General features: G+C 56.8%; 1 protein-coding gene across 5 annotated transcripts; it reads right to left on the minus strand.

Annotated features, from left to right (window-relative positions):
• Positions 1-1,366: 1,366 nt before the first annotated feature.
• Positions 1,367-17,025, minus strand: ROBO3 (roundabout guidance receptor 3). 5 transcript variants are annotated; one of them, XM_072954154.1, is made up of 28 exons: positions 16,866-17,025; positions 13,494-13,820; positions 13,031-13,188; positions 12,443-12,563; positions 12,210-12,348; positions 11,768-11,895; positions 11,364-11,488; positions 10,013-10,184; positions 9,509-9,714; positions 9,189-9,270; positions 8,724-8,889; positions 8,360-8,526; positions 7,588-7,709; positions 7,175-7,400; positions 6,849-6,970; positions 6,420-6,591; positions 6,108-6,293; positions 5,304-5,327; positions 5,185-5,227; positions 4,858-4,997; positions 4,376-4,570; positions 4,073-4,211; positions 3,727-3,939; positions 3,198-3,349; positions 2,963-3,073; positions 2,589-2,756; positions 1,948-2,132; positions 1,367-1,618 (listed from the first exon to the last, which is right to left on the minus strand). In XM_072954154.1, exons 1-28 carry the CDS (start codon positions 17,023-17,025, stop codon positions 1,607-1,609), a joined length of 4,161 nt encoding a protein of 1,386 aa, XP_072810255.1. In that variant the 3' UTR covers positions 1,367-1,606. The 5 variants fall into 5 exon arrangements, with proteins under 5 accessions (XP_072810255.1, XP_031526245.2, XP_031526246.2 ...); XM_031670385.2 differs by lacking the exons at positions 6,108-6,293; positions 6,420-6,591; positions 6,849-6,970; ... (12 more) ...; positions 13,494-13,820; positions 16,866-17,025 and adding an exon at positions 5,634-5,809; XM_031670386.2 differs by lacking the exons at positions 5,185-5,227; positions 6,420-6,591; positions 6,849-6,970; ... (12 more) ...; positions 13,494-13,820; positions 16,866-17,025 and having other exon boundaries at positions 6,108-6,112.
• Positions 17,026-17,256: the final 231 nt, after the last annotated feature.

A 17,256-nucleotide genomic window follows, 5' to 3' on the forward strand; every position in this document is an offset into this window, starting at 1 on the left:
CTGTTCTAAAGGAGGGAGTTACCTGCATCCATCAGATTTTAAGCAGAATTCAGGAAAGGGAGGGGTGGGGGATTTTCAGGGTCTGCTACTCTTAGCAACTGTTCCTGTGAAGACAACTCCTGCTTTCGGTGTTCCCAGCCCCCCTCCCCAAAGACCAGTCCCAGATGGCTTCTTAGAATAGGTAAAGTAGCTAAGTTCCAAAAAAGGTAGAACCACCTGTGATGTGAACACCCTTCAGACAAAACAGGACAGAGAAATGGAAGAGCAGGGCCTCCAGGGCCTGAGCCACAGGAAACCACTGGTGGGCAGGCAGGGCCATGTCCTTCTCACTTGATGGGAAAGGTCAGGAGCAGAATCCACACCAGGGGGAATGCTACTGAGCATGACCAGAGCCACAGGAGGACACCCTCAGGGAGGGCCGTTGGGAGGCAGGTCCTGAAAAGGTGAGAATCCTCCAAAGCCCAGCAGCTGAGTGAGGCGGGGCCAGAGCACTGCGCTGCCTGAAGTGATGGTCAGAGCACTGTGATGGCCGGAGCACTGCGCTGCCTCCGTCATCAAGCCCGTCTGGCTAGAGGGCAGTGATCTCAGGATGAGGAATCTGTGCTCCAGATACACATCCGTTCCTCTTTATTTGCTTTTCTTTTTTTGGACTTTGTTTTTCTTTTAGCTTCCTGGTAAAATTCCTTTTGAAAACATGCCATTTTGCCAGACTGAATCAGAAAAAGGAATTTGTACACACTTAGGTCACAGTGGCAGGAGAGGTGAGAGCCTGGGACTGGAGGTCAGCGGCCACCCCCTGAGAGCCCAGGGCAGTTGCTGAGTGAGAAGGAAACAGAGCTTGGGTGACCAGTGAGTGGCATGAGCTGTGGGTGGAGGAGTGATGGGGACTGTGACATTCAGGAACAAAATTAAAAAAAATTCTCTTCCAGCCCAGCCCATTACATCTGGGCCTAATCTGGCCAAGAGGTGCCCGTCTGCGCACACCATCTGTGACAGGGTGTGGGTAGGGGTCTGAAAAAGCCTGTTTTTCCTTCTTAGCTCCTCCTGTCTTTGAGTTTTTAAAAACCACTTGCGAGGCATATTTCCTGATAGGAGAGTAGCCAGTAGCCACAGCTCAGAGAGGGGAACCAACAGAGGGCCTGGCTCGACTCTCGGAAGGCGGGACAAGTTTCTCACTGTTGGTTATTTGGAAAGTCCCCTTGGTTGTAACTGGGGAGACTGGCTTCAGCTTCTTTGAGAAGGAGGACAGGTGACATCTCTTAGCCCTGTCCGTACCTGGTACAGAAAAAGTTCAAATGATACACACACGCTCGCAGCCCTCTTCCTCCCCACATCCCGCACAAAACCAGACACATGTGGCCCGGGGCCCTGATCAGACTCTTTTTATTGTCCTTTCTATGAATGGGTCTCAGATGGCAAGGGAAGGTGGCTCTCTGACTTCTAAGCCAATTCCTCAGGGAGCCCCACACATCATTGCCGAGAAGGGAGAGACCCCCTCCCTGCCCCTCTCTGCTCACCCCTCCTTCACCAGGGGCAGGGCTCCAATCCAGGCTCCTGGCCCAGGGACAAACCCTTCCCCATGGAACTTCTGATAGTTCATCAAAGGTCATCTTGGTTCCTAGAGAGAGAAAGAGAAGAGTTGGGGTGGGGGGCTGGCTTGTAAGGCCCTGGCCTAGGGCAAACAGGCCACAGTGGGGATGGACTTTCTTTTCTCATCAGCCTGTCTCCTGATCCAGCTTCCCTACAGAGCCCAGGCCCCTCTCTTAGTCATCACATCTTCACTCTTTGTCACTTGTTCTACAGAATTTCTCCCTTCCTCTTTGCTTACTGGGTCCCCTTCTTTTTACACATCCCCCAGAAGCCCTGTCTACCTTCCTATTTTTAGTTACCCCTTGGCCCAACCTCCTCTGCCCCGCACTCTCATTTTATGCCATCCCCAGCCCCCACCTCTCCACGTTTCTGTCCTGGCCTTTGGCTCTGGCTCCGGCTCCGGCTCCGACTCCTGCCAGGGCCCCGGGAGCCCCGAGAACTGTCGGAGCCTCTTGAAGAGTTGCTGCCGGCGGTGGAACAGGTGCTGGTGCCCTGGCCCCGGGACAGGAAGCTTGGTCGGCTGTAGGGGAGCCAGGCCTCTTCTGCAGCACAAGACAGAAGGGCAGTTGGGCCAGGCAGGGGGCAGGACATCGCAGCTTGCCCGCCGTGCCACCACAACCACAATCCCAGCTCTGGAAGAAGAGTTGAGGGCAGACCATCCTGGGGCTGAGGAGAAGCGGAGTGCCCAGTCCGTGCTCAGAAACCCGGAGGGAACTTTGATGCAGAGAAAGCCTTGGGAAAGAAGGGACAGAGCCCCTAGCCCCAACTCTTCTCACATCTGGGCTTCAGTCGTGGGAAAGGACACAACTTGGGGACTTCAAGGAATTCTGCCCAGAGGGAGCTAGAGAGACAAGTGTCTTTGATGTTGATCAAATGCACAAACTCAGCTGAAAGTCAGGGGTGGGCTGGACTGAGAATCCTCAATGGCGCCATCTGTACTACACTATTAGGCTCCAGTCCCAAGGCCCACCTTCTTGCGCAGCAGCGGCCCTCCTTACCAGCTGGGTGGGGCCCCCGCTGGGCCCCCAGGGGCCCGGCCTGCACCATTCTCCTCTCCCCACTGTGCTCCCGCTCCCGTTCCAAGGAGGACAAGCTGCCTGCTGCTCTCAGCCCCAAGGCCCAGCTGGCCTCTTCCTCTGGTGGCGGCAAGGGTGGTGGGGGCAAGTCTGGAGAGAGATCTGTGTTCAGCAGAGTCTCCGGCTTCTCCTGACACCAGTCTTTCTCCCACTCCCACTCCCTGCACCAGGAGGCTGCAACCGAACAGCCCAAGATTTGGGTTCACTCGCTTCCCTCCGCCAGCCACCTGAGCTCCCCTTAGTTTCCTGCCTGTCCCAACCACTGTCACCACCTCCCAGGCCCAAGGCCCCCTCACCCCCAGGACTGCGCTCCCGCCTGTAGGGAAGAGCCTTGGGTTTCTTCCGGATTCGGGCACGGGGCCCATGAAGTGGAGGAGTCATCTCCCCAGGCACCTGCCGGGGTCGCCCTGTGGCATTGGGAGAGGGGAGAGGAGAAAGTAAGAGCAGATTGGGAAAGGGGCTTGAGGGGGAGGGGGACAAGCTCGGAGGGTATGGAGGGGTGGGGGCGAGTTGAGGGTCCTACAGACTCACCTGGGGCACTGCTGGCTGTACTAGGGACAGAGCTGGGACTGAGGTGATGGGGGGCTGTGGGGCCAGTACCCAGGACAGCAGGCCTCCCTTCATGGCTACTCAAAGTGGGCTGGGACACACTGTGAGGGGCACTTGGCCCAAGGAGTGCCCTCCTGCAATGACATTTGTTAGCTCAGCAAAAAAATGCCTACTGTGTGCCAGGCATTGTGCTGGACAATCAGTCTGATACTCAGATGAATAAGACACAGCCCATCCCCCACAAGGCTCCCAAGCTAGTGAAGCATGAGGAAAGCCATCTTTGATATGCCCCAGGGAGCCTGCAGTCACTCCAATGGAGAAACAGTCCAAAGGGAGGGAGAGACCTTGTCATCCTCCACATTTCTCCCCAAATCACACTTCTACTCAGATAAAGCCATGAGACCTCTGCACCCTGGACTCACCCATCCATCCATTTATCCACCCATCCATTCACCCCTGAGTATATATGTACCAAGGGCCTGTAAATGCAAGGTACCATACACCTTCCTACCTGGGCATCTGATGGAGATGGGGAATGTCAGAGGGGGGCTGTGGAGGGTCAGGAGGTGAGGGGGTCAGAGTGGCTGTGGACTGCTGTCCATAGGATGGCGTGGGAGAGGGGGTTTCCCCTCGGGATGGAGGGACCAAGCAACCCCCGCTGGAGCTGGGCTCTGCCACGTGGCTCCTCTCGGGCAATGGTGGACACCACTCTTCTGGCTCTGAGCTAAGGGCAGAGAGGAAGGAGGGTAGGGATTGCCCGCTTCCCTTCTTATCCCAGCGTCTCCGCCCTCCCCCAACAGGAGGCCCTGGGCTGGTCCCATGTATCCTGGGCATCTGCAGGCAGGGTGCATCCTTACCTGCCCTCCAGCTCCTCCTCAGGCCCTTCTAGACAGCTCAGTTCACAGGAAGGGGGCGGAGGTGGCAGGGCTTCTGGCCAGCTGAGAGAGGGCATCTGTACCGGTTTTCCCAGGAGCTTTACTTTGCCTCCCCTGGCTCCTGAGGAGGGCAGGGTGGGGGCATGCCAGGATACGGTCAGGAAAGAGGCAGAGGTGGGACACATCAGAGGGGAGTGTTGGGCTAGGTCCCAGGGAGGGTGGAGAATAGTCTTTGGGGCGACAGTGTTCAGGGCTAAAATGGGGGTGTTGGGAACGGAGTCATACCGCTTTCCCCCTGGCTCCATTCTGGAGGTGCATACGGGCTCCAGGTGCCTGGATCCCCTGAGGGATGTGGGGGGAAACCCCCGTGGAAGGTCTGCAGCTCCTCGCCAGCCGGGTCAATGGTGCTGTAGACAGGACCCTCAGCAGAGGCGGCGGTGCCCCGGGCCGTCTGAGCCAGGTAAAGGGAGATCCCTGCTTCTGAGGGGGAGAGAGAGGGAGGCCAGGGGAGGAAACGGGGCAGAGACAGAAAACAGAGAACAGGAGAATGGAGGGCAATAGGAGATTTCACCGGATCAACTTCCTCCCCCACCCCAGCCCAGGGTAAAGGTTAGACACAAGAGAGGCTCCGCCAACTCACAGCCTCCCAAGGGCCCACCAGCCTCAGGAAGACTGGGGCTCCCTGACCCCCTTCAGTTTGCCCCAGTAGGTGGAAAGGAGAGAGGTGCAGGGCCTGGGGTACCCGTGAGGGAATTAGCACAACTCACCATTGTAGTATCTGTCGTCTGGGTCAGGATTACTGGGGCAGGAACTTCCCCTGGGCTCCTGGGCTGAGGGGCTTCGAGATGGGTGGGGCCATGAGTCTACCAGCCACGGGTAGGGAGCCGGGCCAAGGCCCATGGGTGGCCTGAGGGACAGCAGGTGAACACTGGGGACAGAGAACCTGAAGAGGCCCTCGAGATAAGGGAGGCAGGCGTGACTGTGGGGGTGGGAGGTTGGAGGTGGTCACCAGGAGGCCGAAGGCCTGGAGAGGAAGGGAGTGTCTCTCTGTGAAGGGGACTGTCCTTGGGAGGTGAGTTAAGAGAATTAATTACCTGGAACTGGCTGCAGACAAGCCCTCTGAGTGTGGGAAGGACACTGGGGAAGGTGAGGGGGAGACTGTGAGAAGCGCCTGTATTTGAGGTCTGAACCCCCCGGGGTAGAGATGGCTTACCTGCAGGTGTGTAGGCAAAGGAGGCTTCCAAAAAGGAACCCGTGGGAGAAAGAAGAGGGGAAATGGGGAGAAAAGTCAGAAATATTCATATTCTTGTCCATTCCTTGGCCCTGGTCCCAATTTCACTACTCAGGTTGTAATCTGGACCAATTTCATCAGAATTCCTAGGGGTGAGACTCAGTCGCCAGTATTTTTCTACAGCTCCCCAAGTGATTCCTGCGTGTAGTGAAGGTTGGGAACCATTTTCCTAAGAGATCTCAGATCTCTCCAGACTCGCCCCTTCCCAGAGAGAAGCACCAACTCATGTCACCTCCTTTCAGCGGACTCTACCTTTCCATCCAGATCCTGCCTCACAATTTGCTGCTTGGGATCCACGTCACAACCCCCGCCAGACCCCGACCCTCCATAAGTGAGTTCACCACCTCCTCCCCAGGTTAGCCCCTTCTCTACTGAGGCTGCCGGCAAAGCCTGCTCCTTTCCGAGGTGTTTTAAGGGTGATTCAACCGCTCCGCGGACTCAGGTCCCTCCCCGCCCCCTCCGAGCCCAACCCTTTCCCACCCTAGTCGCTACAGCCACCGGGACACCCCGCCCCCACCCAAGGGGCTGAGCTCCTGTGCGACCCCTCCCCCGACCACGCCCCCAACACTGAGCTGTTGAGCCCCTCCCCTTCCCCCTTTCCACCCTCCCCGCCTTCCTCCCTGTGGGGCGGGATCTCCAGGCTCCGCCCACGCCGAGGCCCGCCTTCCGGTCTCCCAGACGCCGGAGTGCCCGGGGCCCGCGCTCCCCCCCAGGGCCGGCTCTCACCGGTGTAGTGACTGAGCTCCTTGCGCTGCCTCCGGCGCCGGTAGAGGGCGGCGCAGAGCCCGAGGAGCAGCGCCCCGCAGGCTGCGCCGCTGCCCGCGAGGAAGGCGGGCTCCCGCAGCACCCTCGCCAGCCGCTCTGCCAGCCCTGGGCCCACCTCGAGCCCAGGCTCCAGCTCCGGCGCGGACGCTGCGGGGGTCAGAGAGGTGAGGGGAGTAGCGTCCTGGAAACCCGGGAGCTAGGAAGAGGCCGTTCCTGACCCCCAGAACCCCCTCTTAAATCCCAGCCCGGCCCTCCCACCCCCTCCGGACTCACGCAGCTGCACTGACACCGGGGCACTGGCCACGCCTACGCCCGCGCTGGTGGCCGCCGCGACCTGGGCCCGGTAGAGGAGACCGGGCATCAGTCCCCGGAGAACCGCCGAGCGCGCCCAGCCTGCCGCCGACCGGTTGAGGTGGAAGCGGCTCTCATTGCTCAGGCACCAAATCTGGAGGCCGAGACCCAGATTTAAAGAGTCAGAAATACATTCTGGTCTCGCGGGGAAACTTGAAGCTCTGAATGGTAGAAGGGACTTAGCCATGAGTAATTCAATATGGAGAGAACACGCTGAAACTTCTCTCCCCCAACCTTATCCCCAGTCCCAAAGCCAGTCCTAGATTCCCTCCTCCATAATCCTAGCTCCTCGGTCCTCCCTCTCCCTCCACTCCCCATCCCGCCCACCCAGTCCCTTCTCCAAGCCTGCACCTGATATTCCTTGATGACCCCATTTTGCTGGGAGGGGAGCGGAGGTTCCCAGGACACAGTGATACTGCTGTTGCCTTCACCCCCCAAGGCCACTGCCACTCCCTGGGGGGGACCACTGGGGGCTGGGCCAGGGTGGAGCATGGTGAGAAGGACACAGACAGTCATTGCAAGCTGCCCCTCATGGCCCCAGTTCTATCATCTTAGGGCACTGAGAGGCATCCTTCCTTCCCACCTGCTCCTTGCTCTCCCCAAGGCAGATCTTCATCCCCCCTCCCACTCCCTCTTCCCTCTTGTCCATCCATCAGCTCTGTGCCCCACCCCCTTACCCTCCTCAGGAATGCTCCTGGTCACCAAGGGGCTTTCAGTCCCCAGCCCCTCCTGGCCTTGAGCTTGCACCTTGATCTGAATTTGGGTCCCTGGGGGGAGTCCTCTTAGCACAGTACTTTGCTGGCTTGGGGACTGTAGGTCCAGCACTGTCCAGCTTCCCCCATCAGGACTTGCTACCCTCCAAGACACCCGGAAACCTTGCACCAGCTGGACGGGGCCGTCTGCCTGTGGGAGATGAGACAAGGCATACCAGAGGGAGAGGCTGGACACACAAGTCCTCCAGTCCCAGCCCCTCCTCCACTCACCCCATCTTCCCCAGCCTCACCTCCCACTCCCCCATACCCATTCTTGAAGGCCCCTATGTCCCCCTTCATCGTCTCCAACCCTAACTTCATCCCTATGCCACACTCACAGTCCAGGACACCTGCAGGGTCCGGGGCCCAAGGACCATGGGCTCCTGTATTCGCACAGCCACTTCAGCCAGTCCCCGCTGGCCTCTCCATGGATCCTCCACTGGCCTGGATGGGTTGCTGTCTACTGACCAAAGAGCCCACTCAGCAGGGGCCACCAGGAACAGGGAGTCAGGACTGAGAGTGTGTGTCTATGTCCTACCTCTGCCCTGTCCCCCAGGCCACTACTTAATCCTTCGAGCACATCCCAGGGGCAGGAGCAGACTGGTCAGGGGAACGGCTTCCAGAGGTGGGCCAGAGCGTCCAGCTAACAAGAATATTTTTTTTCTGTGTAACTATATATGCGCCCTCTAAAGGCCTTGTTCCTCATCTCTTACGTGAAGATGACCCTTTGAAGTTCCCTCTAGTCCTTATAATGTGCATTATCTGTGGTAAAAGGCTCAGAAATGAGGAGCTACCAAGATGACTGAATCAGTCTCTCTCTCCCCCTCTCTCCCTCTCTCCCTCTCTCTCCCTCTCTCTCTCTCTCTCTCTCTCTCTCTCTCTGTTTCTCCCTTTCTCTCTCTCTTTCTCTCTCTCTCTCTCCTCATCTCTTGGTTCCCTCAGTGAAAGGGAAGCATGCCCTTCTTATTCCAGGCCAGGTCCCCAGGACAGAACCGGAACTAGGAAGTTGCTATGATTGGGGGGGGGGTGTGCTCGGCATTGTTGCATATCAGACCCATGATCCGGGAACCCTGGCCTCACCCTGCGTGCGGATGGGGACCCTGGCCTCACCCTGCGTGCGGATGGGCTCAGAGACGGGGCTGGGCTCACTGAGGCCCCAGGCTCCTACAGCTCGCACCAGGAACAGGTAGATGGTATCGGGCTGCAGACCGCTGATGGTGTGCGTCTCCAGCTGCACGCCATCTGCCACTGTCCGCCATGTGTTGCCAGCAGCTTGGCTACAACAGAAAAGAGGTAACAGAGTTCTCTGTGCCCAACCTGTCTAATGCATCTCAGCCATTCTCTGTGGCCCCTACTACCTCCTCACCCTGGGAGACAGAACTGGCAAAACTCTTCCCACAACAGCAAAGACCTTCAGGACATCGGAGCCCCTCCTTGGAGCTTTCCAGGTTTGCATTCAAAACTTCCTCCATACCTGAAGGCCTCTATCACATAAGAGGTGGCTGTGGCCCCAGCTTGGGGGTTGGGCTTCCAGGTCAGGGTAATGCTGTTCTTGGTGATCTCGGTGACTACTGGCTGAGAGGGAGGTCCCGGAGGGGTACTGGGTTCTGTAGGGGGGTCTGGTGACACTCCCCATTCTTCTGCAGTGAGGAGATAATCTTTAAGTAGAAGGATGGGGGAAAGATGGCCCCGGTGTAACCTTTCTCCTTCCCAGAAGAGCTGTAGAGCTGTGACAGTGGTGACGGTAGAAAGGGGACACAGTGAACTAACTCCTGCTCATATCTGCCTCCCAAGGGCACCCTTCTGTCCTCCTCCCCACCACCATGGCCATGGCATTGGAAGATCAAACCAGTCCTGGGGGTTGGGGAGGTGTTGACCACCTTTGAAGCAGGTTTGGAGAAAGGTGCTCGCAAAACAAGAGAACAAAAGAAAAGCTCACCCCGCCTCCTAAGCCAGCCATTCCAGGTGGCCTTCCCCATGGAACTCGTGGCCACACAGCTGTAAGATCCCATGTGTATCTCCTGTAGGAGAGGTAGAGGACTGGCAAACTGGGAGTGGGGCAAGTTAGGCCGAGGGGGTGGAAGTGGATATGCCACCTCCAGGTGGGAAGGAAGTGGGAAGGATGAAGAGGATGCTGTACACTCTAGGTGATCTGAGAGCAGAGGTGCAGAGATGGCATTGAAGTCGCAGCAGCTAATGGAGTTGGGCATGTGGGCCATGTGGCTATTCTGTTACTTGGGCCCCAGGAGTGAGACTCGCCTGCACATTGGCGATGTACAGGGTACCGTTGGCCATTAAGTTGATCTGAAGGTCATCCCCCTGCAGCCACTGCCCATCCTTCTTCCATTGGACACTAGGTTGAGGTTTCCCGGTCACTCTGCATGGCAGCCACACAGAGGAGCCAAGTGCCAGTGTCTGATTGGTTGGTCCCTGGAGGATGATGGGAGGTAGTCCATCCAGGGAGGCTGAGAAAGGAAGAACTTGGGCACCTCAGTGGAGGATCCTGTGTTCAAGCAACCAGCCCCTTGTCCTCATCCTCTGCTCCTTCACTCCCTCTCCCCCTGGATATTGGAGGAGCTTTCATCACCATCTGTAGTCTCTGCCTGGGACCAGCCATCTATTAGTGGTTTCCGTTCCTGATTTCCAAATTTCAAGGACATGCCTCAGGAACATGCCTCTCCCCTTGCAGACTTATTGCATAGAATCCAAGAAAAACGGATCTCTTTAAGCTATTATTTCCTTCCTAAATCCGTGGACACATACCTCCTTTTACCTCCAACAGAGCCTTGGCCAGGATGCTGCCGGCCACACTGACAGCCTGGCACACGTAGTAGCCAGCATCCCCGCTTTGCACTTCGGTGATGTTGAGCTGGCCTCGCGGAGAGACTGAGAAGCGCCCGGTGGGCTGAAGCGACTGACTGGGGAATAGCAAGGCCTGAGGACAGAGCAAGAAACCAAGGTGGGAATGAGCTGGCAGCTGGCAGGGAGAGATCCCCATTCTCAACCCCAGAATCCAAATCCCTAAGGTCCTAGTTCACACTCTGTCCCCAGCCAGTTTTGTGACCTTGGGCAAACCAGTTAAACCTATTCACAAGAACAGGGGATTTTTATTAGATGATTTTGGGGTGCACATCTCAGCTCTATTGAGAAACTCGGGCAACCTTCCTGAACCCCAGTTTCCCCAAATTTTACTCTTAGAGGGTAGTTATGGGGATTAAATCAAGCAATTACCGGAACTCTTTCAATGCATTGCATGATAAACAGTAAGTACATTTCTCTTCTTTCTGGATTTAATATTTTACATTAGCTACATGAAGCTAGGGAAGCAGGTTTGGGTCTCAGGATAAATGGCACCATGCTGAGCCCCTGATTGATACCTACTCCCACCTGCTACCACCATCAGCATTTTTATTCATTTAAGGATCTGATTAAAACGCAGCAGTCCCCGATGCTAGAGAAGATGGAAAACTGGCTGTAGATTTGGAATGAAGTAATGGGCGGCCTGGTTTCCAGTGGGACGTGGTTAATCAGACTTATTTTATTATACTGACCCTGTTTCTCAGTGACAAAATTCCTACTCTTCCCTTAGAGGGAGTTACCTATGTTATAATTTCAGTTAATGCTCATTCCAGTTGTGTATTCTGAGGTTTGCTTGCTAAGGTTGAAAGCGAAGCGGGGGGTAGGGGTGGGGGTGTGTGTGACTATGAGCTCCCCCTGATGGAAGTCCCTTGTAAGTAGAAGAGCAAGTAACATTCTACTCTGAGCAGCTTTTGGTACAGTACTCGCTTCCCAGAGCAGTGTGACAGCCCAGGCCCCAGGTGTCTGGAGGATGAGGGATCTAATTGGATCTGCTACATCCTCAGGACAGCCTTGCCTAAAATAGAAAGATTCTCCAAGGAATTACCATACAGGACCATTCCCTACCACCTAAACATGTTATGTTCCAGACGTTTTATATTCACTCTTATTTAATCTTCCCAAATGACCTGCAAGGGTTTCTGGGAAGACCAAAGGTAAAACAGAACCCCAGAGAAAAGATTGCAGAGTGTAGAAGGAGGGAGGCTAAGACCCAGAGGAGAAGCTGGTGGCAAGTCCTGTGCAGCTGGCCACCTACTTGACTTCCCTCCTTCTGCCAGAAGATGGCAGGTGGGGGGTTTCCTTTGGTCTCGCACTGGAAAGCCACGCTCTCTCCAGGAGCCGCCATCTGGTCCTGGGGCTGGGTCACCAGCTGGGGTGGGACTGAGAAGGGAGGGGAGATAAAGGAACAGGGAATCAGGGGTACTGAGAAGGCAGATGGAGGGAACAGGAGAGAGAAGTCCACACTTGGCTTAAGTTGGAGCAGATGTCCATCTTTTGCTCAAGCCTGCTTAGCTTTCTCCTCCTTCCTCTCCTTCTGGAAGTCTCAGGGAACACACCCATATCTCCCGCTGTGTCCTTTCTCCTCATTCTCCACTTGGACCCATCCTCCGTCTTCCCTCCTCTCATCCCTGCTGCAGGCAGTCCCAGGTGGGGCCTCACCGTGAACGCTGAGGGAGCCAGATGCCTCTGCGCGGCCCACACGGTTCTCCGCCACACAGGTGTAAGTCCCCTCGTCGTCAGCCCTCACATGCCCGATCCAGAGGCTGTGGTCACTCCGGATCTCATACCTGTCCCACTCCCCACCCCCATGCTGGGTTGGTCATGGCTACAGACTCCTTCTTGTTCCCCCAGGACAGACCCTGGGATCAGGGTATATAAAGACAAGGTCGACCTCAGCAGTGACAGAAGTTGGTACCCATGGGCTTATGAATGGAGGTGGGGACTGGTTAGGACAGGGGACACAAACTCTGGGGTACAGACTTCTCTGTGCTGCCAAGTGAGAGGCATCTGCCTTTGTCCCCCACCCCCCAAGTTTTCTAGGGGTTGGTATATTCTTGAGCTGGTTGGGTCTCCTTACAGGCCATAGGAGGGGGCTTCTCACCTGCCCGTGGGCAGTTCCCCATCTTCCTTGCGCCAGTGTAGACGAGGCGGGGGATCCCCCTGCACCTCGCATGGGAAATCCACAGGGGCATCAGCCAGGACCACCTGATTCACTGGTCTACGCAGGAATGAGGGACGCTCTATGGGGAGGGAGGGAATGAATAGTCAGGAGGTCTGCACATCTACTTACTCCCTGGGCTACACCCTCCCAGGGAGTGTACCCCATGTGCCTACCCAAGACCTCAAGTTTGGCTGCCCCACTCTCCCGTTCTCCTGCCATGTTGGAGGCCACGCACACGTACATCCCTGCATCACTCTTGAATGTGTGTGACATCATCAGCTTTCCTCCACGAGTCTGCAGAGTAATAATGGAAACTTTGGTCCTTATAGCCGTCAAAGCATATTTGTTTATTTGGTTGTCACAGCAAGCCAAGGAAGACCAGAGAAGTTAACCAGCTTATCAGATAAGGAATCCTCAAGTGATTTGTCCAAGGTGGGGCTCAGGTGTGTCTTCTCTCCCACAACCCAAACCACCTCCTACCAGCCCCTGGGGTGTCATGCTCCCCAAATTCTTACACCAGTTCCATCGAACCACGCTGATTTATCCCCGACTCTCAGCCTCTCGTCAACTGATGCCCTGAATTCAAATTTCCTGCCTAATCACCTCCAAGATATTCCCCCTGCTATTCCAAGACGTTTAGATTCAGTCCTTCCTCCTTTGACACAGGTCCCAGATCCCTCCCTAGGGCCCCGCCTCTCAGGATGTCGCTGGTCCTGACCCTGGGCCCCATGTGGATCCCCAGCCGCGGCCCCGCCTCTCACCGTGATCCTTCCCTCCTCCTCCTTGAGTCTAGCACCGTCCTTCTTCCAGGACAAGGAAGGCTCCGGGTGGCCGCGGGGGGGCACGCATTCCATTACCGCCGGCTCCCCTACTGCCACCAACACGTTCCCAGGAGACTGCCGGAAATCGTCGCGGAGGACTGCAGAGGAGAAATAGAATGACTAGAGAAATAAACAGGGTGTGGGTTGGCGTAACTGGGTGAGGACACAGGAGAGTGTTTTGGGGAGAGGTGGATCACCGCAGACCGGAACTCTTCCCCAGGTGCAAAAATACCAGGCCCACGTCCTCCACTGGCCAAGGCGAGGGTTTTAGAGACTTAAGGTCGTGGTCCCAGAGGAAGCAGCTTAATGGGCCGAAATTGGGACTGGCTCTGGGTCGGATTACCCGGTGCCTTCCCGCCTCCCCCAGGCTCTGAAAGCACCCAGCTGCCGTTGAGACTCTCACCTGCCACCTCTAGCGAGGCGTTTCTACTAGCCGCCACCCCTAGGTAGTTGCGCGCCACGCAAGTGTAGACACCCTCGTCGGGCCGCGCGCGGCGCCCGTGCACGATGCGCGGGAAGAAGAGGGCGCCGCTGGGCAGCAGCAGGCGGTGTGCGCGCGGGTCTTCGCGCGCGGTAGCCACGCGTGCCCCATTCTTGTACCACTCGATGTTGGGCCGGGGCCGGCCCTCCGCGCGGCAGGGCAGCGTGGCCGGCTCGCCTCGGGAGACCAGCAGATCTGGCGGCTGCTCCACGATGCGCGGCATCGCGTCCTCCGGCCCGACCCTTGACCCTGGGTAGAAGGTAGGGGGTGAGGCAGAGCATTCAGACCGGGAAGTTGGAGGAGAGATCGAAGCTCCAGAGAGAAAAAGAATCCCGCCTGCCCACCCTCTCTGTAGGGTCGAGTATCTCCTTCGCGGCAGATGCCCCGCTCTTTCTTAGGCTGAAAAGGAGACGCCTAGGGACAGGCCAATCAGTGGAGGAATCGGGACTCAAGCTCCTAGCCAGCCTTCTAGGCTGGCTAAAGACTCCTGCCTCCTCTCCTGCCAAGTTTAAGTGCGTTGTGACTGGGCCATGGCAAGTGGACCGCGCCTCCAGGCGGCTGGTCTTCAGTCCCCTACCCGCGCTGGTTCACGGATCGTCTTTTATCTGTTAACAACCATATGCGGTGCACCAGAGCCGACACTTGGTTCTTCACCTCCGCACGGCCCGGGCAAAATGGAGACTGTGACCCGGCCTGGGATCCCTTAGGAAAGGGAAGATGTGAATGATGGGCTGGGGCCTAGGATTAGAAAGGGTCCTTAACCTGGAGTCCATAAATTAACACAGTGTCCTTCTTACTGTCACCCCAGATAGTCATTTGTTGGGGTCCTTAGAAGTCACAGGAATTAAACGCAAATGGTAGTGGAAGAGTACGTAACGCTCCTTTTCTGAGAGGGCATAGTTTTCAACAGATTATTCTATGGGTTGATGTAGCCAAGAAAGGCTAAGAATAATTAAGAAAGGAATTCCCCTACTTTCCTGAGTCACTCAGATCCATACACCTGCGTGTTCTGCTGTGCCCCTCACTTGCCCATAGACTTCTGTTCGCTTTATCTTCTGCAGTTTGGGATTCAGGATCCTGGAGCCAGCTATGCTGAGCTATGCTCAGACACCCACCAGCTTCATCAGCAGTGGATTTGTAACGCGTAGTGGCCAGTAGGCGTCGCTGCCACCTCATGTAACCTGGCGTCCTTAAATAACGAGGTACCCCCTCCGCGCTTCTGTCTCTACCTCCCCTCCTCCGCCGCCGCCCCCGCCCCTCCCACCCTGTTCCAAAATCCGCAGGAACCTCCTGCTTCCAGCCTCGGAGTGGGTTAGGTTTCATTTCCGAGCCCGGGCTCTTAGAAGTTCTAACCGAGACACAGCTGCACGGGTTGGCCCCTGCTGGTGCTGTCCGGGAAGAGTTTATTTAACTGGTTTAGGGACAAGATCGGTTTCCCTCCCACTTCGAGAAGGAAAGAATTTTTCTCGATTTCCGCCCTTCCAGAGGGAAATCTCTGCTTCTCACCCATCTCTTTTCCTCCATCCTATCGCAGTCCCAGTTTAGGCAGACCAGACACCAAATGAGCGACCCAGGGCTGAAGATCTCAAGGAATGTGAAACTGACCAGGGGTAGAATCTCAGACGCTGACCCTTCCTAGCTGTAAGAACTAGGGTCAGTTATTGAACTTCTCTGAGTCGCAGTTTCTTTCTCTATAATGTGGGAGCGGTGACTGGGCTGTCACATGACCGCGATGTGTATGTAAAGCACTTGGGAGAAGGCTCCATGAGTATGACTATTCTACCACTAGTTAAGGGCTCTTCCCCCCTTGGCCAACCTTACCTTATTTTGGTCCTTACAGTCTCTAGATTCTTCCAGGCCCCAACATTCCTTTTTCCCCCCTTCACATAACTTTCAGGTGTAATGGAAATAGGTTTATCATTGTCAAGCTTCGCGTTGCTTTTGTGACCATTGGATTACTATTCATCTTTCTGAGTTTGTTTCCTCAGTGTCAAAATGTGAACATCAACGCCTTCCCTACATTCGTCCTAAAAATTTCGAGTTTAAGTGAGACAACGTGTGGTGAAAAGAGTGTAAGAGCGCTGGAGGAGCAGACGCGTGTCTTGGGCATCTGTGATGCGGGCTCTGGGCTTGACTTCTGGAAATCTAGGAGGGTCAGGAAGTTGAAGAATCCCAGCTCATTTCCCATCTTCTTCCTCTCTGCTCTTTCTACACATACTACAGCCTTCTCGTTGGCTCTTTCCCCCTAATTCCTGTAGACACAGCTGCAGACACCCTTTCCCTGGAATTTCTTCCTGTCGTTCCCGGTCTCTGGAGATGCTTCGACAGCAGCTAATGAATAGCTAATGACCATGCTAATAGGGCTCCGGGGCTCCTCCCCCAGCACCTGGAGTACCCCACTCACAAGCACACATACATCGCCCGGGTCTCCTTTCTTGCCACCTTGGAGTCCAGCAGGCGAGAGTGGTTTTGACTGGATGAATGCGGAGGGTTGGAGGCTGGGGCTAGCGGGGAATCAACGGCAAAGGCGTCCGGGAAGCGGGAGTTCCCGGAGAGGCCGGCAGGGGGCGCAATCGGGCTTCTCCCTTGGTTCCTTGCGGTCACCTCTCGCCGCTCTCCCGCAGCGCTCGGGGAGCGCGCACTGTCTTAGTCATTTATTAATCACCGTAATTAGCGGTAATGACCTCGCCGCCGGCGCCGCCCGCCCGCCGCAGCTCTGCCGGGGTGGGCTGGCGGTGAGTTCTACCTCTGAGGGGCAAACTTCTAAGTTTCCCTGAAATGGTCGCCGCTCCTGTCGCTCTCTGTAGCAACCGCGTTTAACATTTTGGCTTCCTCGCCCTCGTCCTAAGTGAGTTCTTGGAAAACTTTAGGGTCCCGAAGGAAAACTTGTTACCTGGGTGGGTCACCGAGTGGCCCGGCTTGGCCCAGGCCTTCCTGCTACTGCGCCTCCTCCCCTCCCCTCCCTACCGTAGGTTCGGGCCTCTCCTACTCCGGACATGCCCATCACCAGCCATGGTTCTCCTCACCTGGGGTGGCCGTGGGCGTCGGTTGGGGAGGTGAGGAGTGATGGACTCAGCAGCCGTCTCCTCCCAAACCTTCGATCTCCCGCCGATATCCCCACTCAGGTGCTCTAAGCCCCAAACTATCCGTCGGTCCCCACCACCCTGGGAGGCGCTGGGGGGCGCCGCTCGGTCCTGGACCTTGGGGCAGGAGCGCTTTGGACTCCCCGTCCACGCCGCCCTCCCACTTTACCCCCATCCCTGGATCCGAAGTCCCCGTGGGGCAAGCTCTCACCATTGACAGAAGGATCGCCGGGGGACAGCAGGCTTTGGTTGAGCGCCGCCCCTGAGGAGTTGAAGCCGAAGAGCAAGTCGCTGGAGTTGGAGATGTCCCCGGCTAGGGAGTCCGCGAACAGGTTCATCTGCAGCAGCGTTTTGAGCAGGTAGCGCAGCATGGCGCGACCCAACTGGGACCGGGGCGGGGGGCTCGGGGCCCAGCCCCTGGGTCTGAGACCCGCGGGCCGGGAGCCGTAAGCCCCTCCACAGCCTCTGCGCGCTGCCCCAGCCACGGTGCCGCTCTCCTGCCGGCGCGCCTGGGTACCGCGCGTGCCTCTGCTTGCCCTCCTCCTTCCCTCTTCCTTCTCTCCACCCCCCAGTGCCGGGGTCCCCCGGGAACTGGGCAAGCG

This window comes from Vicugna pacos, chromosome 33 (genome assembly GCF_048564905.1).
Source record: "Vicugna pacos chromosome 33, VicPac4, whole genome shotgun sequence".
In the NCBI taxonomy this organism is placed as follows: domain Eukaryota; kingdom Metazoa; phylum Chordata; class Mammalia; order Artiodactyla; family Camelidae; genus Vicugna; species Vicugna pacos.